General features: G+C 43.4%; 2 protein-coding genes across 2 annotated transcripts in view; both read left to right on the top strand.

Moving 5' to 3' along the window:
* The first annotated feature begins 52 nt into the window (after positions 1 to 52).
* On the top strand, positions 53 to 21263 carry rasl10a (RAS-like, family 10, member A). The gene is made up of 3 exons (XM_033619204.2): positions 53 to 1143; positions 16037 to 16161; positions 19273 to 21263. The coding sequence occupies exons 1-3, from the start codon at positions 928 to 930 to the stop codon at positions 19541 to 19543; spliced, it is 612 nt and encodes a 203-aa protein (XP_033475095.1). The 5' UTR covers positions 53 to 927; the 3' UTR covers positions 19544 to 21263.
* A 1852-nt stretch (positions 21264 to 23115) lies between these two features.
* Positions 23116 to 27987, top strand: part of osbp2b (oxysterol binding protein 2b) — a 57290-nt gene continuing 52418 nt past the window's right edge. The window contains exon 1 of the mRNA XM_033619394.2: positions 23116 to 23533. Coding sequence (XP_033475285.1) covers positions 23376 to 23533 — 158 coding nt within the window. The 5' untranslated portion in view covers positions 23116 to 23375. The remainder of the gene's footprint in view (positions 23534 to 27987) is intronic.

Genomic DNA, 27987 nt, shown 5'->3' with positions numbered 1-27987 from the left:
TTTCACACGCCTTGCGCACGGCATAATCCTATTGGATGAGCGGGGCAGGGGGATATAGCAAGTGATGAGAGAGAGAGAAAGAGAGAGAGGGAGCCGTCTTTACCAGCTCATGTCTCTCCAACAGCAGACACACACACACACACACACACACACACAGCGCTCGTTAATAGGCTCCAGATGCCTTTACAGAAAACGCACGTCTGCAGGCTGTGTGGATTGCCTCCTCTGTCCTGAATCACGCAGATGTGAATCTATCTTCTCTGTCATCGACCAAAAACAAGATTATGGGGTTGTGTGCGATTTGCCAACACGTGGGAAGCTTATTTGCGAGGCTGGAGGCTGTGCGCCCGTCCTTCCTGTGATGGAGGAGCGCGGCGGTGGTGCATCGGTGGAAATGAGTGAGAGGTGCAGAGGAGATAATCAATGAAGACACCGAGGACTCCTGTGCGTTTGGGCAAGGTCAGAGTCTAGCCTGGGTGAGATTATGTCCATGCGGGGACAACAAGGACGGACTTTTACGCTTCCTCTCGGGGGAAGAGGTCGCCTGGGGATGTCCCCTGAAAAACCAAGAGTTTCTCTCTCTGTGTTGGATTGCAGAGGCAGCGAAAACCCCTCCATCCGCATGATCATGGTTGAGCTTTATTTTTGACAACCTTCAAGCTGCATGGCTTCTTTCTTTTCGCCCTCAGCCCAGAGATAAAGTTTCTTCGCTCTGCTCGACAGGCTGGGTGATTTATTCGGCCACAGATTCGTGTAATTGCATCCAGCTGAACCCGGTTAAGGTGATCAAGAGGCTGCTGGTTACGCACAGAGGTTGCAGCGGTGGCTTGAATTCCATCAGAGCAGCGTCAAAACAGCGGCGGCCAGCTGTGTCACATCTGTCGTTGTTGTTGTCGCTGTCCATGGTGCTGAACTCGTGCTCCAGGAATGGTGGAGACGCTGAGTATCGCAGTCATCGGTGCTCCCGGAGTGGGGAAAACTTCTATAATCCGCCAGTTCATCTATAACGATTTCTCGGAGGTGTACACGCCGACCAGGACCAGATATGTGTACAGACCCTCCGTCATCCTGAACGGGAACATGTATGAGCTCAAGATTTTGGACGTCCCGCCAATCTCCTCCTTCCCATCCAGCTCCAGTCAGGTATCATGTCTCTGTGTGAGGACTCAGATTGAACTTTATTACAGGAGGATTTAGAACAGGCTTATGTGATCCAGCCTCAATCTCATGTGTTCAATCTCTACTTTAATTTCCCGTCTGTTCCCAGCCAGTGGCGTCCCTCTAAGACAAAGACACCAATTTTATTTATTCCTCTATCACTATCAGATGTCCGTACAGTCTACTAGTTGCTATGGAGACCCGACTGACTTAAAGCCTTGGAGAGCTTCACTTTGACGTTGTAAACTCTCTCAACCCCCCTCCTGAGGAAGGAATGCCAGCTTGCATATTGTTTATTAATCATAACATGTCTTCAGTGTCAGATATATTCAGATGAGTTGACAGCAGTATAATCCTGCTGCTGGTGGTGCTGGTGGTGGTGGAGGTTGGCTTGAATCTGGCGTACACGCACAGAAACTAATAGCAGGGTCGTGCTGCAGGCATCGCCACAGCACCTGGTTAAACTCCCAATTTAAAAATAGCACAGACTGCCCTTTTATTCGTGGCCACAGGTCATATGCCACACCTCATTAGTTGGATACGCATTTGATTGCAGGATCATAGCATAAATATGCTGTAGCTCCACATGCCCAAGGTTTGTAGTCACTTCTAGTCTTCTTCAGTGCCAAAGATTGGAGTTCTCTCAGGCTTTCCTCTCTGGAAGTTTAAGTGTCTAAAACAACACCCAAATGCTCATGTGTGCGTGCTTGCTTCACTCCCACTGAATGTTGCATCATTCAATCTTTCTGATTTGCACAGGGGATTAAGAGAAACAATTCAGTACAGATAGCTGTCAATAATAATAATCTCTCCTATGTTACTGTAAAAGCATTTCCAGACACTGTAACTGCTCCTCTTGTCCATGCCGGCCTTGAAAACATCCCCTCCGAAAGCACTTCTTGTGTAAATGATAGAGACAAACTCCACAGTCGTCGTTCTGTGCAAATATGTATTTAAAAGTTCAGCCAAAGCTAATGTGAGGCCTCAGCGGTGTGATTAGTCTTATTAAGTGGCTATCTTCTAAAGTTACAGTCTTTTTAGTCTGAAATATCCCCGCACTGCAGCTCAACTCTGAAACACTGAAACATAAAGAGGGAATTTGCCACCAGAAAGGTTGTAACTCTGTAAAACATTCACTTGATTTGATTAACTCAGACTGCTCAGCCCTCATATTAGCTCCAGCTGAACTTCTACCCCATCACTTACACTGACATTACTGTAGGTGAGGATGTCGTCACAGCTAGTATGTACATTTATTTATTTGTTTTACCTCTGTTTTACCAGGAAGTCACATTGAAATAAACAACAAAACAGAAAAAAGAGAAACAGCCACATGTTCCGTCGCCATATTCTTTATGATGCTCTTAAATCCATCAATAGATATAAAATTTTCTACTTTTAGATCTTTAGGATGAACACGTTCAGCAGCCAAAACCTGTTTTAATGTAATGAGCATGTGAGTGATGTTTTAAGACAGACTTGAAAAAAAAGGGACCATATCCTGTTAGATATGTCCTTCCTTTCTCTGTAGCAGCCAAAAAAGTACAAAAAAAGTTTGGCTTTGTTGTGCGTCTCTCTGTCCTGTCTGTCACAGCCTCTCTACACCTGAGGTGTGTGTGTGTGTGTGTGTGTGTGCTGCTCTTAAGACGGAAATCTCCAAGGTCACCACACCTGACTCTGCTGCTGCCACTGCCTCTCTCCCCATCTGTGTCACACGTAGCCCTCCCAAGAACAGCTGCTGTTACCTGCACTAGACAAGGTGCCACTGAGAAAATGAGATCAGGCCAAGGAGAAGAGGCCCGTCAAAGTGTTGGTTTGTTGCCCGCTCGGAAAGCACAGTGTTAATGCAGGAAAGAAACGTCTGACAGGCGGGCCGACAGGCCGGGGCGATCATCCTGACAGGCTGCTGCAGAATTTCATGTAACCGTTCTACTAGATTTAACGTTTTGTTAGTGTTAAGAGGTCTGCAGGGTGTTTCATTGTTTCATACCCACAGAGACGCTCTGTAAAGACATTCTGATTAAGTTTCTCCTTTCTTCTGCTAAATGGTACTTAACCCCCCATTAGGGAACATGTTAGTAGGTGAGCAGCGAGCAGGAATGAGACAGGATGAGTCTCATGAGTCGACGTGTGGGAGTGTGAGTCCCAAAGTTTGAGTCACACAGCTGATATCATGTTGTGTGAACATCTCATGCTCATTTCAGAGTGCAGTGCAGCGAGCAGGCGTCTGTTTGGCAGGCCCTTTGTGGAAGGTATACAGGCAGAGAAGACCATTAGCTGAGTGCTGCCACAACATTTCTATCAGACAGATTTATGGTTACTCATTTGCTGAGGAACGACCCTGCGAGGCCTGCTGTACTTTTTCCTCTCCGCTCCTGTCATGTCCTGCTTGTTCTCAAGCCCCGCTTTCTTGTTTTGTTTGGTGACGTCCTCTATTCACAGAGAGAGCAGCGATGAGGCATGGGGCTTTTTTTGTCTCGCCACCCTGCTCTGTATTTACCACGGGTGTACAGAGACCCGGGTCAGGGGCAGTGGGCAGCACAAAGAGAGCTGATTGAAATTTACTTGCAGTATACAGCAGATTGAATTAAAGCACAGCTTCCCGCTGGGAAGCTGCCGGGAATAAAAGACCAACAGAGGAGACAGTACGAATTCGCTGCAGTCAATTAGAAAGGTTGCACAGAGTTTAATGGACGCTGTCGAAGCAAGGGTTACCAAATGAGGTTTTATAATGTCCTCCGAAATTTCTGATGAATAAGCTGCAGAATAGAGTGAGTCAGTACGCCTCCATGCTTATGCAGCGTGGCAATTTCTCATCAGTTCAGATTATATTTGAAAGAAGAGCAGCGATGTTCTGGCAGGCTACTTGTGACCCCATTTTAACCACGTACTGTAGACAGCCATTTTTATCCTTTCCGATGCTGGAGACGGGCAAGATTTCTATTATTTCACTGTGAGGCTGTGATGGTGTAATGATTTGTTTGCTTTGCCGTGTGTCTGTCTGTTGCTGATAGCATTGCGTTTAGAGAGCATCTGTCACAGAGTGTCAATAGGATGCGATGACAGATGGATTTAAGCCTGACAGTGGATTCAGCAATGGTTTTTCTTGTTCTCTTTTCTTTTGTTTTTTTTTTCTAGCCATAATGTATCTCCACGACTTCCTCCCACACAGAATGCTCCCTCTCCTTTTTCTGCTCTTTCTGGACATTTTTTTCTCAGTTATCTCTGCTGGTACTGTGACAACGAGGTGGAAATTATTGCTTTTTATGTCACACATTGTGTAATTTTGACTCTCGCAGGCATGGCAGAAATATGATGTTTGTATCTGTGAAGCCTGCGTGAGACGTACAAACCGTTTAGGCGTATGTGTGTCAAAGTGTTTGCTTCATAGTTTTGTTGGTCTTTTAACATGAAACTAAATACAAATTAGACACTCAGTAGAGTGTAAATCTCCTCTATGTAATTATGAGGATGAATGCATCTAATAACTAAACCACAGTCATGGAGTTTTGATCCATGTCATTCATAGCTGGACTTTTAATGTTATTAACTTTGTCTGTAGGGCTGCAGCACCACAAAGTAGGAAATTACAACAATAAAAACAGACAAAGAAACAATTTAACTATGTAGGCTAATTACACTGAACAAAAATATAAACGCAACACTTTTGTTTTTGCTCCCATTTTTCATGAACTGAACTCAAAGATCTAAAACATTTTCTATATACACAAACATTGTTCACAAATCTGTCTAAATCTGTGTTAGTGAGCACTTCTCCTTTGCCGAGATAATCCATCCCACCTCACAGGTGTGGCATATCAAGATGCTGATTAGACAGCATGAATATTGCACAGGTGTGCCTTAGGCTGGCCACAATAAAAGGCCACTCTGAAATGTGCAGTTTTGCTTTACTGGGGGGGGGGGGGGGGGGGGGGGGTATGGGTCAGAAAACCAGTCAGTATCTGGTGTGACCACCATTTGCCTCACGCAGTGCAACACATCTCCTTCGCATAGAGTTGATCAGATTGTTGATTGTGGCCTGTGGAATGTTGGTCCACTCCTCTTCAATGGCTGTGCGAAGTTGCTGGATATTGGCAGGAACTGGAACACGCTGTCGTATATGACGATCCAGAGCATCCCAAACATGCTCAATGGGTGACATGTCCGGTGAGTATGCTGGCCATGCAAGAACTGGGATGTTTTCAGCTTCCAGGAATTGTGTACAGATCCTTGCAACATGAGGCCATGCATTATCATGCTGCAACATGAGGTGATGGTCGTGGATGAATGGCACAACAATGGGCCTCAGGATCTCGTCACGGTATCTCTGTGCATTCAAAATGCCATCAATAAAATGCACCTGTGTTCGTTGTCCATAACATACGCCTGCCCATACCATAACCCCACCGCCACCATGGGCCACTCGATCCACAACGTTGACATCAGCAAACCGCTCACCCACACAATGCCACATACGCTGTCTGCCATCTGCCCTGAACAGTGAAAACCGGGATTCATCCATGAAGAGAACACCTCTCCAACGTGCCAGACACCATTGAATGTGAGCATTTGCCCACTCAAGTTGGTTACGACAACGAACTGCAGTCAGGTCGAGACCCCGATGAGGACGACGAGCATGCAGATGAGCTTCCCTGAGACGGTTTCTGACAGTTTGTGCAGAAATTCTTTGGTTATGCAAACTGACTGTTGCAGCAGCTGTCCGGGTGGCTGGTCTCAGATGATCTTGGAGGTGAACATGCTGGATGTGGAGGTCCTGGGCTGGTGTGGTTACACGTGGTCTGCGGTTGTGAGGCCGGTTGGATGTACTGCCAAATTGTCTGAAATGCCTTTGGAGACGGCTTATGGTAGAGAAATTCCTGCAGTCAGCATGCCAATTGCACGCTCCCTCAAAACTTGCGACATCTGTGGCATTGTGCTGTGTGATAAAACTGCACATTTCAGAGTGGCCTTTTATTGTGGCCAGCCTAAGGCACACCTGTGCAATATTCATGCTGTCTAATCAGCATCTTGATATGCCACACCTGTGAGGTGGGATGGATTATCTCGGCAAAGGAGAAGTGCTCACTAACACAGATTAGACAACAATATTTGTGAGGAAATGGTCTTTTGTGTGTATAGAAAATGTTTAAGATCTTTGAGTTCAGCTCATGAAAAATGAGAGCAAAAACAAAAGTGTTGCATTTATATTTTTGTTCAGTGTACTTACTTATGGTAGAAGCACAAATGTTACAGAAAAGGAGCAAGTCAGCAAAAATGGACAGGCAAGCACTTACCTTCTAAAATTCTCCTGGTGTTGTATGATGCTGTGTGGCAGGTGGAACAAAACTGTGTTTCAGCTATGGCAGCCAGAGCATGTGTTGTTGCAACCAGTGGAATTTTCCCTCTGGATCCCGTAAAGTTAAAATGGCGATGAAGATAACAAAAACATTTGCGTTATCTATCTCATATTGTGCCTAATTTTAGTGAATTATAATATCAAGTATACTTGATATTATAATTCACTAAAATTAGGCAAAAACCCCCCCAAAAAAACATTAATTCTATATATAGAATTAATGTTTTTTTTATATTCTATATATAGAATATTCTATATATAGAATTAATGTTTTTTTTGGTTTTGTTTTTTTCAGATCATTAAACATGTGCACACAATATACAGTATTAGGCTGATTGGTCCAGTAGTTTGTGAGATTAGACACACATTCACACATGCACACACACAATCAAATGTATGATCTCCTCTGTTACACGTGGCGGGTATAATTAGACAACTGATTGTAGGTAAAGAGATAGTTCTGTGTTCCTAGAATAGAAACAATTCAACTAACTACCTGCTAACTCATAGGCTGAGGACGCTGTCAGCAGACAGCCTGTCATTCAACGCGGACACGCTCTTAGTTATGTGTAACTTTAATTACAATTCACCCCCTGCACAGTTGTCATGAAGGCAGGAAATAAGCTATAGAGACCAAAACTAGGCTATAGACATTTTTTTTCTGCTGTTAATCTGAGCATTTTAACATGGGGGTCAGTTGGGCTAGACTTGCATTTGGAGCCAAGTGGCCATTAGAGGAACTGCAGGTTTTGGCACTTCTAAGTTGGCTTGCGCTGGAAGCTGGTTAGGTTAGCTTAAAATTAAGACAAGAAAGCGGTAGCCTAGCTCTGTCCACAGGTAACAGAATTTACCTAACAGTACCTCTAATGCTGTGTTCCCCTTACAAGCGACACAGCAACAGGTTACAAGTCATTTTCAGTGGAAGCCAGTGACATGAAGCTACTGATGCCCAACACTGTTTGCTGTGGATGGGCGTGATGGACTACATATCAAAGTTGAGCTGGCCTCAACTTTTTTAAGCACTCCATTTCATACGGCCAATCATATGTTTTTGTTTTGGGATGTGGTACAGAATTTTTATTAATACCTTAATACCTGATGGTAAAATGGCAGCTACTCATCCAGTGGAGTTACTCTCCTGATGCACATGCCAAAAAGTTTTTAGCTTCTAGGTTTACTTCTGCAGAATGATACAATCTGCTGAATATGCACAGTAGTGTCTCCTGAAAAAGATTATTTTTTCAGGCTTTTTGCCTTTATTGATGGGATGGTGTGTGTGTGTGTGTGTGTGTGTGTGTGCAGTGTGCAGCAGATTCGCTGCAATGTGCAGTAGAGATCAACGACTCACCCAGAATCTGACGTCATTAGTATCCATGCCTCGGGGTTGCCGAAAACAAGCGAGCATTGCCCGTTTAAAATGTCTCCGTCGTCGTGCACGCCCAGCTGCCATTAAATCCAGTTTAGCAGCTTCCTTAATTTGGTCCTCCATTAACGCAAGTAGTAGCGAAATACCTCGTTAGCATCGTTAATGTGGTCTGTAGGATCTGTAGGATCTGTAGCAGTCGCCATTGTTGCTATCCTCACCAGTTACCCACCGGCGTACAGCTTGACATCAGCGTGGCGCTGATTGGCTAATTGCTAGACCCGCCCCCACCCCCAGCGTTCATTGGTCCGTCCATCGTTTGGACGAGATAAATCGCAAATTCATTGAAGTATGCCAGACCAGAGATGCAAGCCTACTCAGTTGAGTGGGTGGGGTCTATGGTCTGGAACCAGGCTAGCTGCAGGATGGAATTGAACTTTATTGATGAGATGCTGTGTGTGTGGTGGGGGGACAGTATTGAACCCGCAACTGCTGCAGCAAAGACACAGACTTTTTGTACATGGGGCACCTGCGCTACCCACTGAGCCACCGGGTGCCCCAGTAGTGTTACTCGGACTGGTCCTGCCCATGATTTCCCACTTGGCTCACAAACCACTTTTCTCGGTTCCAGGAAAGTTTTAGAAATATAAAACCTCCATGGATCAAAAATTGATAACAGAGAGAATCATAGCTCACCTTGTTTGCAGTTTAAGGTGTCGTGTCAACAGTTTTACAGACGTCTCTTTTATAATGGTGGCCTATTGGGAAAATGCTTTTTGGGCTGCAGGGAATGGAATCAGGCTAGTGTTTTCAGTCTTTATGCGAGGCTAAGTTAACCGCTAGCTGTAAGTCTCAGCTAGTGAGCAAATGAGCATATTTTTGCAAAATGTCAACCTATTCTGTTAAAACTGTCTCAACTTGTGTAATGTCCTTGTTAGCTCTGGTTTTAAAGGGACAGTTCACCCCAAAATCAAAAATGCATATTTTTCCTCTTACCTGTAGTGCTATTTATCAGTGTAGATTGTTTTGGTGTGAGTTGCAGAGTGTTGGAGATATTGGCCATAGAGATGTCTGCCCTCTCTTGAATATAATGGAACTAGATGGCACTCGTCTTGTGGTGCTCAAAGCACCAAAAAATTAAAAAAAATATATTTGAAACACTCAACAGCAATGTCTCTTTCCAGAAATCATGACCTTGTTACTCAAGATAATCCACAGACCTTGTTGTACACTTTGTTGTGCACATTTCCTTCTGCACGGTGATATGGTTGGGGGGTGTAGTTCAGTAGAAAGAAGATAGTTTCTACATGAAGCTTCTCACAACAAGGTGTGTGGATTATCTTGAGTAACTGGGTCATGATTTCTGGAAGGCAGACATCTCTACATCTGATATCTCCAACACAATCTAGACTGGTAAAGCACTACAGGCACAGTAAAAGAAGAAACATCTATTTTTAATTTTAGGTTGAACTGCCCCTTTAAAGTAAAAAATTCATGGCTATGCTTCTAAAGATTAGCTGTACTCGATTGTTTTCATAAGTAAAATTTTGTAATTCTGTGTGTGAGCGCAAGAGACCAGCAACAACCCATCCTCTCCATATCATCTCCGACAAAGTACATTAATCAAAAGAACAATAAAACCTACAGATTTTAATGGTAGCCTGGCAGAGGTCACCAGTGAGTAATGGGAGTTATATCCTGAGGGGATGTAATAAATTTTAATTGCAAATCTGCCAGGGTGGCCTGTGGGTGACTTTTCTCTAATTGCTCAGCACCCTTCCCCCAATAGGTTACACTGGCCTCCCTCCTGTGCTTTAGTATTGATCCATCACAACCACTCATTACCGTTGCTGCTTCCCCTAATATCAGGAGACGCAGCAGCTCTGTCATAGCCTGCTAAAAACTGACCATGGCCTGCGGTTGTCAGGGAAACATGTTCTGTTTGGCTCTTGAGGAGCGAAGGATGAGATGCTCTTTCTGTGCGCCGCGTTGAGAAGACCGACTGGAGGATACAGACAGTGGCACCACACTTCACAGTCACGCTCCCACAAGCACACTCTCACATCCTGAAGCACACACAAAATAAACATGCCCACACAAACTCATTTTACTTTAGTTTATCGGCCGCGTAATGTTGCTCCATCCTCTCTTCCGAGCTCTTCATTTCTTCATTTTGCCTCTTGTTTGGGTTTGTAGAAGTAGTGTTGCTGTACTGAGCCCCTCCTCCACATTTAAAAACAGGACTTGGATGACAAAGAGAGATGAGATGAGAACACAAGCTGCTATTTTTAGCCTCACAGGGATGTGAGGCTGCAACTGAAGCCACTGTGCATCTCTCATCAATCGCCTCAATTATCAGAAAAGGATGAGCTGTGATGATATGCTTTGTTATGACTTGTTTGTTTGGCAAAAATAGGTGAATATTGTCCGAGGTGCTTGACACAACTAAAAATTGCATTGGACACTCCACAACAGAAGTGACAAGAAAAAATTACAGTGGAAATCATACCCTCTGTGACATGTTTTCCCCTCTCTCTGACAACTGATTAAACCTGAAGCAAGACAGAGAAAACATCACATTTATACCAGTTTTCACAACACTGTGCTCTCCTTACTTCCTCTGCCTTCTCTTTCACTTTTGATGGCAGTGATCTTCGTGCCAAATGTTTGTCTCCATGCCTGATGATGGGCCTCATTATCTCCCTGCTGATGCGTGAGGCTGTTTCTTCCTCACACTCACCTCGACGCAAACCCACAAACACCCCCATCCAAACTGAATGAAGGCAAATTATTCCTCGCTGACACAGATGTGTTCGTGTTATCATCATTAGAAGTTACGCCGATCATCGTCTTCTCCCTCAGCCTCCCGTGTCTCAAATTATCAGTTTATCTTATTTGTGCAGACTGCCTGTACAGTATGATGATTTGAAAAGCATATTTTCTCCAACCTTGAGAGCAAAGTAATTACATTTCTGGCGTTCCCATTTCAAGTTGCTCAAGCTGTTGCAGGAGGTAGAAGAAATAATAAACACATCATGGAAAATCGCTTCCATCCACTTCCAGCACTGCTACAAATGAGGGTCATGTTTGCTTGATGCTAATTAGAAGCATCAAAATTAAAAGAGGTCTGATAATCAGCACTTTGATATCGAGTTTTCAAAGCAACACGATGCAACAAACAGAGCTCCGAAGAGGCCAAATCACATGTGCCCGAGGCGCAGGTGCATCAGTCAGAAGAACACAAAGCCAAATTATCTGCTATGTCAAGCAGGACAGCTTTGAAAAGCTTGACAACATATGAAAAACAAACTGCTTCATCAGTGGACATATCTGGAGTTATATCTGTGTCTGAATTCTGTGTGATGGAAATATATTTTGATATGTGCTCAAAATGCTCAGATTTCAGACACTATAGAACCCTGTCTGATTCCCAGGCCATCAAAAACTGATGATTTGTCACACCCTTTGGCATCTCATAGCGATGCACAGGGCACCCTTTAGAACATTAGTGGTTCCCAACTGGTGGGTTGTGGTCCAGAAGTGGGTCGCAGGTCTGTTCTAAATGGATTCACAAACGTGTCAAGTTTGTAAAAGCCCACTTTTAAGTACAGTGAATTTCCGACTTTTGAAGTGTCATTTCCTGCTGTAGAGTGAGTGACTAACAGACAGCTACTTGACAGAGACAGCAAACTAGCTCGATGACATAGCCAAACGCAAGGTTGTTTAGGTTGGTTTCACATGGGACACCAACTCTCCTAGCTGACAGTCTGTTTTTTTGACACATCCACTTCATCTCAACATCCACCCTATGTAGACTTTCTTACTTTTCATACTACATCAGTCGCTTTCACCATTTACTCTTGCCATGGTTGGGTTTACATTGGAGTTGACTTAAAGCCCAGTGTGTCTCATAAACACATCAGGCTGCCTTTGGCATTGAGCGTAGTGTGACAAAGAATCATTATTTGACGCCCTGGAAATGTGAACAGGTTGAAATACAATGTCAAAGTCATGAGGTGAAACAAAACTACATAGAACTGATGCATGTTGAGAGTTTAACTACTGCAGAGATAAAAAGATTAGATCGTCATTTTTAGGGAATCCGCTTATCTGTATTCTTGCCAAAAATTAGACAAGTGACTTCCTGGAATCTCCACTGGTTGCCTGGCAACTTCACAGTGACGACATGTCACTGCACCTGGCCAAGAAATACACTCGACCAAGACAGAGCCAGGCTAGCTATTTCTTTGTGCTTTCAGTTGTGCTACTTCTTTGTGCTCCGGCTAATATTTATTGTACATTAAAGATACAGTTGATAACTTTTAAGAAAATACTTTGTGTCATATTTGCTGAAACTGTCACCAGGCCCCAAGCGAAGGAGGTTAAATATCTCAGGGTAGAATGGAAAGTGAGGGTAGAATGGAGCGTGAGAGGGATAGGCGGTTTGGTGATGCGCCGGACAGTCATGGTGAAGAGGGAGCTGAGCCAGAATGCAAAACTTGAAATTTACGTTTGCAGAAGATCATGGATACAAGCGGCCAAAACGAGTTTCCTCCGTGGGGTGGTTGGGCTCAGCCTTAGAGTTAGGGTAAGGAGCTTGGACATCCAGAGGGAGCTTGGAGTAGAGCCGCTGCTCCTTCGCGTCAAAAGGGGTCAGTTGAAGTGGTTCGGGCATCTGATCATGATGCCTCCTGGGCACCTCCCATTAGAGGTGTTTGGGCACGTCCAACTGGTAGGAGGCCCTGAATGTATAGTCGAGTGGCGTAACAAGCACCGCCCACTGGTCTGATCAACTTTCTCAGTTTACAGCTTAACAGTTCAACAACATATGTTTCTGAAAACATTTGAGGGGAGAAATAGGCACTGTCTAGTTTGACAGTTTGTCCGCAATTCACAAATAATGATTGACATGATTGACAACCGACTCCTTGGCTCTGATTGGTTGTTTTCGTTCACATGTGGTAAGGCCATAGAAGCTCTGTAAGAAAAAGGAGTAGGCAGAGGAATATGATTTCTTTCACACTATTATCTGTCTCATTTAGTTCTGTGTGAACTTAGTGACTGTTTTGGCAAATATGAAAAAAATTAAGTTTTATAAAACTTATCAACTGCACCTTTAAACAAACAAGATAATGCGTTACATAAGGAGCTTTAGAGATGCTGTTAGATGGAATTTATTATCTTTAAAGAAAGCAAGGCTAACTGTTTCCCTGTTTCTTGCCTTTATGCTAAGCTGATGGCAGTAGAGCACATTTAGTGTAAAGAAATGAGAGTGGTATTGATCCGCTTATCTAACGCTGCAACAAAAATAAGCACATTTCTCCGAAAATGTCAAACTCCTCCATGGTGAAATGGTTAAAACCTCTAACTTCTGTATACATACAGTCATACAGTCTTAGTATCCACTGTTGCCCGATACATGAAACTGAATCACACTAAACTGCACACAGTTGCTGACAGTCTCAGTCTCCTGACCCTTCATTAGCAGTGTGCGTGCACACCGGAGGTTATGTTGACACCCTGTCTGCTCATCCCTTGACCCGCTGCTGCTTTCTTCATCTTTTCAACATTTTCTCAGGGCTACATTTGTTTTCTCATTCCCTCAGCAGATCTTCTCTTCCCACCCCCTGAAGTTCCTCTATTTGCCTCCCCCTCTTTTATCAGATCAAATGCTTATATATTCATTGCATGCTGTTAGAGGCGGTGAGGGTGGTGGTGGTGGGTTGGTGAGAGCTCTGGGAGACACAGCATGAATAGAAGAATGGGTCACTGTGTATCTATTGAAGCAACTGTTCCCCAGTAAGGTGCAAATGTGCCCACTTGTGCCATGTGCTTTAATTACAGTTTGAGACTCATTACCATCAAACAAGTGTTGCTGCGTGTGCACAGCATCACAAGGCTGAGAACAAGCAGCAACAAAAGTTGAACAGCAGTATGTGTTCCTTTTTCTCCTCGTCGTTACAGAGGACTCTGTATTAGCTTATCTCCTATTAGCTGTACAGTCATTGTCCTTGAACATGTGTAGCTAGGACACTGTGCAGTGCTTACTGCTGGGCGGTCACCGTGTTTTATGACTTTGTTCTAGGCTGTGGGACTTCCAAAGCTCTACGACTTCATTGACACTGCACTTTTTCACAGAGGCTAAGCAGCAGGCAGGTGAACTATGACTTTGAGCCAGAGTGCTTTGGAATAATTACAGAAACACATGCCACACCATTCAGCTAGCTGCTCTCTGCAGTTATTGAATTCTATAAGTCTGTGCATTCAACGTTAGCAGTTCTGTGAGGCTGTAAGTAGGTGCAGTGGTGCCTTGAGCTGAATGGTAACTTCAGCATGTTATCATGCTCACATTTAGCTCCTTATTGTGTCAAATAAACTAAACTACATTTAATGTTTAACAGGCTTTACAATGTTCACCATCTTAGTTTAACATGTTGTCATGCTAACATTTGTTAATTAGCACTAAACAAAAGTACAGTTGAGGTCAAAGTCTATGTGTTTCCATGTGATACTATTTTTGGCATCACTGTTGAAAAGACAATCAGATCACTTTGTGTTATCCTCAAACAACACAGGACACACAGTTTTTCACAGTTACTTTGGTTGTTCCACCATCCACTATTTCCATTACTGGGGATCGTGACTGCAACTAACTTGCACTGATATTTTTGGATAAGTGGTGATAGCTAATTATTGCTACTGGAGAAAACAAAAGCGCTTTCCTCTTCCTGTTTTAGTTGCACAATGGTTGAAGCACTTCCTTTGTGCCATAAGTCAAGCCTTCATTTTCCCAGGAGATTGTCTCCAGTGGCAGACAGAGCTGCTAGTGAACCAATCTAAACAGCAATGGTGTCTTTATTCTGTAGGCATTACATTGTGCAAGTAACATTTACTTCATAATGATTAGTTGGGAATGGGAATCATAAGCTTTGCAGGTGTTTGGTCATAAACCAAAGTATTATTTTAAAGGAAGAGTGTGTATGATTTAGGAGGGTTTAGTGTTAGGTAGCTGTGAGGATTACAGATTGCAACTATAGGCTATAAAAACAATGGGCATAGTTACCGTGACATCACTCACTGGTTTATGGACTCCCATCTTGAAGCCTCAAGTTTGGCATTTCAGCTGGAGCCAGACGACACCATATTTGTGTGAGAGGCTGGCGCTGTGGAGGAGCGTGGGATGGATCTGACTATCTGCAGACAGCCTGTCACTCAAAGTGGCCATGACCTAAATTATGCGTAACTTTCAGATGAAATGTCAATTATATAGAAATTCACCCCTGTACAGTTGTCATGAAGGGGAAATAAGCTTCAGAGAACAAAAACATTTTTATACCAAACATGTACAAAAATATGGCTGTAAACATGTTGGGCATTTTGTGCCTATGGCGATTGACCTCAAGTGGCTATTCAAAGTGGCTTCAGTTTTCAGCTCTGGAGGTTGCCACTTTTAATGTTGATTGTTCAGGAGATTATTACCAGGAGCCTGATTATCTGCTAAACCGGTAAAAACACTGAATAAAGCTGTTTCATGTTACAAATCAGTGTTTGTGTGACACTGTTTAACATGTTAGAAACAGGCGCTAGTACCTGCTAATGTGTGCTCACCTTTTTTTTCCTGATAATTTAAGATCCAGATGTTGAGGAAGTTTTTACTGGAAGCTGACTTATCCACAGAGGTCTCTTCCTCTCCAAAACAAATGTGACTAAAGAATAAAAACATGACAATTCTTATTTTCAGGTGATAATACACTAAAGAAAACATACTTACACCCCTTTATTGCCAGTATATCCCTCTAAATCCTGCACACTGGACCTTTAATTAATTATATTTTTGACCTGATGGTGACATTAGATGAAAAGTCAGAAGGTCAGCCAAGTTATTAGAATTCATCCCAACAGCGACATGGCATGTAGCAATTATCACAGCAATCTATCCAACACTTCAAGACATTTCACTCAAAACCACAAATGTCAATTTCATGGAGGACATTGAGGAAAAATCAGGGGAACACCAGTGTCATAGGATTCATCCTCTGGGCACCAGGGATATCTGCACCAAATATTAAGCTATCTGACTGACTTGCCTCTATGGTTTAAAATTCTCTTGGTCACACTGTTTTTACATTTATGTTTTTCTCTGTGTGTCTGTCCTTTAGGAGTGGCTGGATTTGCGCTGCCGAGGTGTTCGCAATGCCAACGCCTACATCCTGGTGTATGACATCTGCTGTGTGGAGAGCTTTGAATATGTCAAGATGATCAGACAGCAGATAGTGGAGCACAGGTGAGGTCCACCGCACGGTATCAGCTGGCCAGACTGTTACTGAACATCAACAACAGACTGACATACAGCTTGTTAGTCCTCACTGGTGATTTCTAATGACATCACCTCCTCATCCGTCTGGAGACAGCGTGCAATTTCACAGTTCTGCCACAAAGCCGTACAATTACACATTTGTGACAGTGTGACAGTGACAGATAGTCTGCTTGTGGTGATATCTTTTTAATTCAGCACATTCCTCCATGCATCCTGACAGTTTAGTAATGACATTTGATTCTGGGATTGCTGCATGAGGCCGCTTGAGACGTCATAGCGACTTAAAGATTATTTTTAAGCATATTTCTGCTATTACTGGACAGAGCACAGCAGCAAAAGAAGGGGAAGCTTGAGAACAAGTGGGAGATACATTAAAGGTTTCCTGACTGGCTTTGAACCTATAAAAGAACCAGAAAGGGCCCAACACTAGTGGGGGAAAAAGACCAATGAAAAAGCATCACATCATCCTCACTGTGAGCGTAACTGCATATATTTACATATTGAAAGAGTACAGTGAGTGGCCTCATTTGTGCTTCTATGTTGTACATGACCAAACTGCCACTGCACAGATCATCCCCACCTTCTTGCAGCTGCAAAAGCGTTACCATGAATTTTTATGGCCCATGACAGAAAACCATTATCACCAGCAGCTGGGGAAAGAAGGGGTGAATGGAAAACTGGAGAAATGTGTAATCATGGGACAAAGCTCTGAGGCCAGACTGCAGAGGGAGTAGAAAGGAAAGACAGAAACTGTATACAAACTGAAATTATGAATAATGGAGGCTGTTATAGCATAGGACGGCTGTACTGCATATGTCACCTATGAAGAATTTATTTATTTTACTTTTAAATATATTCTTAAAATACTCCAGAGTTCTGCTGACAAAATCAGCTCAAAACCAGAATAAACTTGTTTTTTTTCGACTCCATTTCTTTAGGCTTCCAGCATGAAACCTACACTTTCAGCTTAGGGAGGGCTATGTGTTGGGTCTATAGCTCCTGCATAGTTTCCCCTAAATTCCACACACAGATGCACAAACACACACACACACACACATACAGTACATCCCATCATTCTACTAAAACACTCAAGCTGGAGCAGATATGCGAGGAGATATTTTTAAGACTGTTACGTGAGCACAACCTGTGAAAAGGAGAAAAATGCGATGATTACTGCGATGTGTTTTTTCAACTCTACATCTTTTAGGACTTCGCCTCAGGAGCTTGAAAATTGTACTGTACACTTCTCTCTCTGTGTCTTTCCTCTCTGTCGAGCTATCTGCCCATCTGTGAAGGCAGACGTGCAAATATGCATAAGCATGCAAGTCCTTGTCAGAAGATGAGGTGCGATGTAACAAAAAGAGACCTTTATTCGGTATAAGAGGAAGAGATACACTGTCGAGCAGCTTTAACAATTTATACCTTAGCTGCTAACATTGAGCTCAGCAAGTCAGCAGACGTGCTTACACACATCACTGCTCCTTCAAGTGTCATAATGTACCTGAATTAATAATGAATTCAGCTCCAGCTATTATAGTTTTCATAATATTATTTTTTCACAAAAAAAAAAAAACAATAATTAAAGCTCGGCTGACTTTGGCACCCAACCAAACGGAAAGCCATCAAAGTAAAAATTAATCTCATTGTAAGAAATCCGATTTGCATAATGAGCCTTCTTTCCTCCATGGTGTTTGTACTACAATCTAATCCAGGATTCCCTCTAGTAACTCCTTTTTTTCAACATTGCCTCGGTAAACGTCTCATTTTTAAAGGAGTAGTGTGTAAGGTTTAGTGGCATATAGTGGTGAAGACTGCAAATTGCAACCAGCTGAAACTTCCCCTGAACTTCTGGTCAAGATTCCTTCAGTGTTCATTGTTCAGGAGGTTTTTACCAGAAGCCGTATAGACTGCAGAGGTCTCTTCCTCTCCAAAACAAACTGACCTGGTAATCAAAACTAGTGAAAATGCTGAAAAAGCAGATTCATGTTAAAAATTAGTGTTTTTCCAATGCTGTTCCACTTGTTGGAGAGGGCCTGAGTCCAGCACCTGCACCAGAGGGGCTGCTAAGAACGGTGGCTGGCAAGAAAATGCAAAAAACGCAATTAGCCCTATCTAGAGTCAGTGTTTGGTTTGGCCGTTCTGGGCTACTGTAGAAGACTCCATGGACGAGGACCCAGTTCCTATGGAGATGTAAACACCTTATTTTAAGGTAACGGAAACAACAGTTCTTATTTTTAGGTGATAATACACTAAAATAAATAAAGTTGATTGATTAAAGCAGTGGTTTTTTGGTGGGTCTTGGTCCAAAAGTGGGTCTCGGATCCATTCTGAATGGACTGCAATTGTTTTGCAAACGTGTCAGGATTTGTGAAAAATACACTCTTATTTTTAAGTGCAGTTAATTTCCAGCATAGAGCTTTTATTGTGTGGTGCCATTTCCTGCTGTAGAGTGAGTGACTAACAGACAGCTACTTAACAGAGACAGCAAACTAGCTCGACGACATGCCAAATGCAGATATGACGCTGAATATATTAAACTGTGTGGACCTTTAACTAATGACTAAGGAGAAATCTGGACCTTGTTGCTGGACCAGTTGGGAACCACTGCACTAAAAATAGCATACTTATTATATTTTATATTCCATTTCTGCCAGTATATCCCCCTAAATCCAACACACTGGGCCTTTAAGAAGAGCGTCAGATTGGATTCCCGAACCACCACCAATCAGGTGTTACTGGAAATGGGTGGACTTGATGACGTCCTTTTGAGATTTTTTTTTTCATTAACACTGTACACTAAGCATACAAGTCTCAAGTCACTAATTTATTCCTACCCCTGGCTTGCCATACATTTTCACACTTCATAATGCTGTAAACCAGTTGCTGCAGTGTGTGGTGGGAGGCCCCATGAGCCATGAGCTCTAATCCTCCAGTCCGCCCCCACACACCTCAGAAGGAAGGGAAAAACTGCACACAGACATCTTGCACACGCCCAGCCATCCACTGTGACCATCACCACAATTATAACTGTGCTTTTTGAAATGATTTTTTTTGTCCACTTCTCACATGCTCCTGCAGGGAAGGCAGCAGCAGTGAGGTGCCAATCCTGGTGGTGGGCAACAAGAGAGATCTGCAGCGGCAGCGTTTCATGCCTCGCAGAGCGGTGTCGGTCCTGGTGAAGAAGACGTGGAAGTGCGGTTACGTGGAGTGCTCTGCCAAGTTTAACTGGCATGTAGTCCTGCTCTTCAAAGAGCTGCTGGGCATTGCCGTGGCACGGGGCATGCGCCAGAACCACACCTCCATCCGTCTGCAGGGGGCGCTACAGAGGAATCGCTGTGCCATCATGTGACCCAGAGAGCTCCCTCCACCCCTCTCACCTCAGGAGTGGAGCGGCAGTGGAGAAAAAGGACTTTTTATCTAAATGGCTGGAAAAATACCCTGTGGCCTCCTGCATTACTGAGCTGATTTTTTCATAATGAGGTTTATTAGACTCTTGCGCTGTAAAAGACACTCAATTTTCACACATGGTCATCCAACCACTTCCTTCTGCTAAATGTGTAAATGCAAGGAAGGAGGTAGAAGAGAGAGTGAGTGAAAACCAATACGACTAGCATAGCACAGTTTTTTTTTTTCTCACATCAACTAGACAGTTACTCATTTGAGGCTGTGCTTCCCAAAATTACACAGCAGCAGGTCTTACTGAGGGTTGTCTCGTGGCTGTAGATGGGCCTGACGGGAGGGAAGCTGTGTTGGTGAGACTCAAAATGGAGAGGCAGCAATATCATAGAGTCTTCCTTTTGAATTTGTCACATTCAGTACAGTCAACAGCTCATATCAGACACATATGGATTGGTTTGAGGGTAAATGGTCGACAAGATAGAACAACACAGAGCAAAAAATGGCTAATGCTTCACTTCTGGGGTGATTATCCCAAAATGTATAGTTCTGATTAGATGGTGTTTAATTTTCTGAGAAGTAGCCTGCAGTTTTTTTTCTTCCCTTGTCCCTGTTTTAAACTTGGCCTACAGTGAAAGCTATTTGTTAAGACGTAGGGGGTTTTGAGGTTGTCTTGCAGCAGAAAATGCTGCAGTCGCTATCATGATGTACTGTGGGTCTTTAATCTGCTCCCTCCCCTCACTCAGTGTCTGTTTCTGATGAATACATTAAATCCAGGGAACCGGGGACCTGCAGGAGGCTGCAGAGCCTGAAACGAGAACCTGTACATGCAATGTGGATGTGTGTGTGTGTGTGTGTGTGTGAGTGAGAGAGAGAGAGAGAGAGAGAGAGAGAGAGAGAGAGGGAGACAGAGCAAGGCAGCTGACATTCAGGCAAGCAAAGGACAGACACAAGATAAGAGCAGACGTAGAAGCTTTGGATTAGGGAGCAATAAAATCTCACAGGGATGTCCTGGCTGACTCTATGTACCACAATCTTATATTAAAAATGCCTCACTTACAGTAGACGTAATCCACTCGCGCTCAGATACCCTGCAGAAATAAGGAAGCCGAGCTTAATGACTTCCAAAAACACCCCATGAGTGCATCACAGACACACAGGGAACCTTACTAAAGCTTTCATATGAGTATCTGAATAGTATCTAATTGGTAATGTTGTGAGATTAACAGTTGCTTTTTCATTTGATTAGGCCTAGATAGGTAGTATGTGACCATGGCTGCACTGGAAGTAAGCAGACCTGTTGTATATAGGAGTGATTCATAGAGTAATTGGCTTGCATGCTTATGTTGGTAGAGCCAACTGGTCAGGGTTTAATTGCACTGATGTGAAAATTTGATATTGTGTTTAATTTTTTTAATACATGGTTTTCTGACACTGTAATGAGCAGCTGAGTGGAGTGAATGTGGTCGTTTTTCACTGGCATGATGAGAGCACAAGCTCATGTTCCTCTCCAAGATGTAGTGTTGAACCCTTCAATCAGGGCAGATGGCTGTGTTTTTTTCCTAGTTAAAAAAAAAGAAATATGTAGCAGCAACTGTGTGTAGCATGAGTTCTCATCGGTTTGTCTGTGTGCGCGTTTCCAAATAAAAAGGGCTACAGTTTTTTATCAGAAACGTCACTTGTATTTATTTTTACTGTGATAGTACTGTGAGGTTTTTTTGGACACATGATGAAATATTAAATGCATTTGAGAACAGCAGCTTTTACTCTGGTCACTTTTCAATCTGCAACAGTTACACCACATTAAGATCATTTTGACAACATTGCCACCTTGTGGTTAAGAGATGTTATCAGGAGCCAAATCAGACAATGGTCAGGTGTCACGCACTGAACCCAAATACACTTGTTAGATTTTTGTTTAAAAAGTAGTCTTGGTTGTACTCAACAACAGCAGATGATCATCTATTGGTTTCCCCAGTGTAATAACTCATACACTTTGTGTACCTATGTGTGTGGCAGTGTGGTGATGATAATAGTCAATACTCTATAAGCAAATGAACCAGTTAATTGAGTAATTATCTCAGCACTGTCCATGGTACTGTACTGCAAGCGTAACCTGATTGAGATGACTGATGTTGGTTCAAACATGATGGTTTTTCAGTTCGTCTCCTCCGCTTCCCCCGTGGTAACTAACATGGCCACATTAATCTAGTAAGAACTTGTTGTTGGGCCATTATTGATCCCCTTACCCTCTTTCTACAGCTCAGTGCATTGTGCATGTATCCTGTCGCCTCCAAATTACCCATTAAGTACACTAGTGACAGTCAGTGTGTGTACTAATTTTGATCAAACACAATTTTTTTGGGAATATGCACCATGCAAGCACAATATAAACATCTTAAGTTTTTGGCAAATTTTAACATAAGCCCACCTCAAAAAGACAGACTGTAAAGATCAAGTAAGAAACAGAGGTGTGGACTCGAGTCACATGACTTGGACTCCAGTCAGGCAATGAAATGACTTTAAACTTGACAAAAACAAAAATGTCTTGCAATTCCAATTGGACTTTAACACCAATAACTCGTGACTTTACTTGGACTTGAGCCTTTTGATTTAAGAATACTTGATAACTTTCCCCAAGGTCAGCAACGTGGTATACAACATTAGAGTACTCTGTGTACTATTTTACAATTACTATTTTAACAAAATTCATTCTGTTGTAGTACTGGTTAACAGTGCTTTACATCAGCACTGCTTATTTCATGAATAAGTTCAGTTACACTTGTTTTAAAAACTTGTTCTACAAATACAAGTTTTAAAAGGCATTAAGGAGTTTTGTAAATTGCATATATTATTACCTTGCTGTTAAAATGGCATTACATGTGGTGAAAAGCAAATAATGACTTATCTAGGACTTGAAACTCAAAGTTTAGGGACTTGGGACTTGACTAAGGACTTGTTGGTCTTGAATGCAAAGACTAAAGACTTCCTTGTGACTTGCAAAACAATGACTTGGTCACACCTCTGATTATAATACAGGTCTAACTACCAAAAATCAGTCAACAGGCAGCGAGGGCCAGTGACCCCCAATGTGACCCCAAATTCTACTTACATTTAATGTTAAGATGAATTTCTTCACAAGTGAAATTGTGTCTGAGGCTTATTATTAATGTGCATTTTTATCAATGAGTACATTTATATGTGTTGCATTTAAGCGTCTATCCTACAGCAGTCTACTCACCTGACAAGTTTGGTGTGAAATCAGCAGCTAAACCGCATGTCAAATGTTTAGGAATGTTTAGATAACAACATCACGTGGTGCAGGACTGAATCATAGACTTCAATTGATAGAGCGGCCATTCCCATTCAAATCCACACTTGATTAAGGGATGGGTCAGCAGCCGCTCCCTCCTTAGATTACTGCAATAAACTGTTTGGCACTGTCGTCATGGAAATCATTGTTGATTTAGTGACAGCCTTATCAGAGTATATAGAGGCCATGTAGGGGGTTTCCTATCTATCCAGCCCAGCTCTGTGCTCTGAATCCTCTGCAGTCTGCATCAGCAAAGTGTCTTGGCATCACTTCTCGTCCTTCCTTTGGTGTCCATTCCGGCGTCATGTGAAAGGGGTTCACGGTGGTTTCTCTCGCCCCCGACCGGACCCTCCTCCGTCGAGCACATTCGTCAGCCCTGACGTCCTCGCCCCGGTAGTCCCGGTGGGGTAGCGCCCGTGTCCCCGCTGTGCCCGGTTCATCCTGCATCCTTCGGCGTGCGGCGGAGCGGAGGATGAGCGAGCAAGGGAAGGGCTCGGCATCCGCCTCTGCCGCGGCCCCGGCACCAGGGTCGGACACTTACAAAGGCTGGCTTTTTAAATGGACCAACTATTTGAAAGGGTACCAGCGGCGATGGTTTGTCCTCAGCAATGGCCTACTTTCATATTACAGGTAAATTCAACAGACACAGTGTGTAATATTTCTCAAAATAAACGCCAAATTGGCGCTCAGCGACTCATATTCCTGTGTCGGCGCATCATTACAGCTGGCCGCCTCAGCTGGCTAGCATCAGGCTAAAGCTAGCTGTCAACGGTCAGAGTCAGCTGTCTGTTTACTTCAAGCTGTCAGTGACAAACACGTTGACATTTCACTTTGAATGACTGTATGTTGCCGAAAGGCACCGACACATACAGGCATACAGTCAGCAGCAATGGCAGCAAGGCTTTTAACTCATTATAATGTTAGAAATGTGGCCACAGTTGATAAAGACGTTAGCTAGCAAACTGAGCTAACGTTAGCCCGCTAGCCTCACCAGGCGACAGCTGAGGATCCAGCTGTCCGCTCCTCAGTGATAGTAAGGCGACTCTAAACGTGTATGTAGTAAAGTCTACGCTTCAGTGAAATCTTATTGTATCAATGCCACTTGTCTAAATTTTTATTCCTTATGAACGACATGTCTTTTTTGTCGAATCCATTCATTGCCTGCATTAACTCAGCCAAGTCACTCAGAGTGATAACGAGATACAAGGGATGGTCGCTATCGTTACCATCCTGTCTTCACTCCGATCACGTAGTTGCTAGCTGTGAGCTAATGTTAGCTATAGCCTAACACCTGTGGCTCAGGTGCTCCTTGCAAGGGACTCATGTTTCCACAGGTGCGGATGTAGAGGCAGGCATCATATAGCATGACAAATATTTAGTTATTCTGACAGCACTGAACACATTCAGTTTGCTTCAACACATAAGAGTCCTGTATATTGTGAAGGGTCAAGGTCTGATTAGACTGTGCTAGGTCATGAGATAGCATGAGCATGAGTATTCAAGCCTTGTTGATTAAATCATTTTCATTGATAGCAACAACAGAAACGTTTCCATTAACAATCTAATGTTACTACAGCCTTACAAGCAGGTGAATTAACTGTCATATGGCTTAGTCTGTGAGAGTTCAGTCTTGACCTTGGGAGGAGTAACCCTAAGAACTTGGTACTTGTCATTGCTTTCACTGCTGGGCTCCTGCATGTTCAACCAGCTTGCTTGCCTCCACGCGACTTCATCAGCATTCAGATACTGTATCACCTTCTGAGTCCCACTGCCCTTGGTGCTCCAAGAAGGTGTTTTTAATCAGTTTAATCTCAATATTGATTCCTGTTATGTTGAGTGCCAAAATGTCTCATTGCCTACAATATTAATTCATGAAGAGATCCAGCGGGACCTTTTGCACTATGAGATGAGTATGAGGCAGTTAATGATGCCACACCAGGAAGCCCTGAACCACCTGTGTATGTGTATGGTCCACATGAAAGGAGAGACGGAGTATTCGTTGCAACAGTTGTTCACCCTGTCTGACCCAGTTTTTCCTAATTAAATGGTTCACAGCAGAATGAAGGTGCCCCCACTGGAGGTAACCTTCCTCTGCTAATAGTACTATTTGTCAAAGCTGTGAGGAAAAGTTTAAATGCCCTCACAAATCAGATAAGATTAAAAAACTTCTAGCTCAATGTTGTAATGCAAACTGTAATTGCTTTCAGTGATAAAGGTAATTAATGTGAATCTAAGCTATTTCTCTAGGATAATTTGTCGTTTCATAAATCAGATGTGATAGAAGAAATCTAACGTCTGACTGCAAGGCAAAATTTTGACTCATGATGCTTCCCTGCAGCTTCAACAGTCATACAGTAAATGCCATCTCCATAAATGTGAATTTTCAGATAAGATATGGAGTCAAAAACAGAACATTCAGAGACCATTTCATCCCATGCTACAGTCTTGCCACAACACCCTATTGTCTTTTGTTGTCAGCAGTGCTATTTGACACAGAGGTATGGTAGCCAAAGCCCTTCTCCAGCCTGAGCTTGTGGTGAAAGGAAAGACGCCTGTTGCCTCTACCCTCTATTAATAGTCCATTATGTTGTAAGGTGACTGCTGTCCCAGAAGAAAAGGTAGCCCGTCGACATCTGAGCACGGAGGCAGTGAAGCGCACGAGTTGTCCACTCCACTGATGTCTCCCTGCCGGACCACGTTGTGTGTATCTGACTCCAGGCTTTGTGTGCCTCTGTATGTGCCTCCTCTGGCTGACTATCTGCACTGCTATTGTGAGAGATGTGAAAGGGAAACAGTCAGACAAATGCGACAGCATGTTAATTAAACTGTCGTCTTTGTATGTCAAGTGATTATTAAATTCTGCAAAAAAAACCATTCTTGTCCTAAAATTATGAGATGAATACATAGAGAAATATACTAGTTTTAAATAGCCCTATACTACTGCCACTCACTATTTTAATAACATGTTACAGTTCCTGTTGTCTCTCTAATATTTTCTTTGTAAGAAACATGCTCCCTTTTTAAGAATTTAATGATGTCACTTTGGACAAGTGTATGATATGATTTGATGGATAGGAGTTTCATAATGGAATAGACTCCATCATAAGAGGATGCACTTTAAAGCCCAGGCAACTTACGTCACATCAGATTAGCCGACATGAATTGATCAGTTGTTTGATTTGTAGCGTTTGGTATTTGTTTGACCTTTTTAAAAGACTGGTTTGTATTTCTGTTAAATCAATAGAGACCGACTGCCAATTAGAGGTCTAGCCAATAACCCGGGGGCTCACTTTCATTCCCAAGGCCTGTTGTTGTCAAAGCAAAGGCTTAGTCCTCTAACTTGTAGCTGAGAAGCCAAAGGGCAATGGAGGACCATAATCGATGCTTTGACTCCGTGAACGGACCGACACACTCAGCACTTGCATCTGTTAAAGTGTAATGGGTTTTACAGAGATTCAACATTGCACTTGCTATTGATTACTCTTGGCTCTGACACTGCAAGGCTGGCTGTCTTTTATACCACATCAGCCTTATGTCTCATCTTATTTAGTTTAAATCATCCCGAAAGAGCCTCGTTGAGCCGTTCTCACCAGGACATGACAAGATCTTTGTCCTCGCTCTCTCGCTGAATTTCTTTCATTTTTAATTTCTTAATTGACATTTCCTCCAAGTTTTAATACTCTCAGCACTACTTACTCACCTCTTAAAGCAAATCCGGCTTGGTGCTTTAGGGAAGATTACGGGGCATTAAAGCTTTGAGTGCTATTGGAGCTGCCATATCAGTGAATCCAGCCTCGACTTTCATAGTAGAGTAGGCCTGCCACGTTTCCTCCTCAGCTGCAGGATAGTAACTAGATAGTGTCAACTTAAGTGCTCAGTGGGGGTTCGGCACCATTCGTGTCGCTGTGGATAGTCAGGTTATTGTGTTACTGCTGGCACACTGGGCTCCTGGGTGCAGGGATGCGTGGTGGGAGAGTGGTGAGCTCGCCAACCTTGGGCCCAGCTGGAGGGTAGAGCCTGGCCTGGACCCTGTTTACTAGCCTGGCACATCAGCAGAGTGACTGGAGCAAGAGATGTGGATGCTGTGATCTAATCTTGTTAATGGGCTCTTGGTTGGTCTTAGCGCTAGGCTACAGTGTGTATATGTGTTCGTATAAAAGTGTCTCTGTGTGCGGCCTGTCTGGGTGGTCCTTGTGTTTTTGTGTGAAGGTGAGAGCAGCGGCATGACGTTAAAGAGAGCAGGGAGTCCGGCCACATTCTCACTATCTCATTGTTTCAGTCTTTCAACAGGTCATGTCATGCTGTCCATGTTGCAGTATCATTGCTTTGGTTTTCTTGTCTTATGTTTCCTCTCTGTCTTCAGCACGACTTGTTCCCCAGCGTTTCTCTGGCTCTCTCCTTCCATGTCTTGTGATATTTCAGCCCCAAGCCACAACAAAACCCATCTACATTCTCATGCTCTGGGTACTGTGTCCTATTTCCTCTGCCTGAGTGTGTATGTCTCCTCATGCTTATGGCCGTCTGTTCTGTGTTGATCACTGGTTGTTGTTCTGTCATTACATGCTCCAGATCGGTGGATTTGTGTTTTATGAGGATATGTTCACAGGGGACTGACAGGTAAAGCACTGCAATTCTCTCAACATGCAGGACCCTCTGTCGTGCCCTCAGCTGCCCCCACTCACCTTCGTCCCCTCCCTTAGTAGTGCCTTAATGCCCCTGTAGTCTCTCTTTCCCCGCTTACCTTGACTGTATATTTCATGGCCTTTGCATGGCCTCGCCTTCCCACAGGGTTGAAGCGATCAGTGTGGATCTCATCTTACTCATCAGCAGCACGCTCAGTTTATTGACCCACTTACATCCAGGGCTCTGCAGCTGAGCTTGGACTGGGCGAGGCTGGAAACTGGGCTGTTGAGGGTCTCTGTCCACCCTCCGCACGGCTTCGCATGGCCCCAGTGTGGCCTCATCTGCACAACTGATGTGCACCGAGCCCCGACAGAAGAGCGGTACACAGAAGCGCTTGTTCTGGTTTGGCATTATAACAAGACTTGACTTCAGCCAGTTGAAGCAGTGTGAGGGAAATCACT

The sequence above is a fragment of the Epinephelus lanceolatus genome, chromosome 9, assembly GCF_041903045.1.
Source record: "Epinephelus lanceolatus isolate andai-2023 chromosome 9, ASM4190304v1, whole genome shotgun sequence".
In the NCBI taxonomy this organism is placed as follows: Eukaryota; Metazoa; Chordata; class Actinopteri; order Perciformes; family Serranidae; genus Epinephelus; species Epinephelus lanceolatus.
Note: the sequence above shows the minus strand (reverse complement) of the source record. Positions and strands in the feature narration are given on the sequence as shown.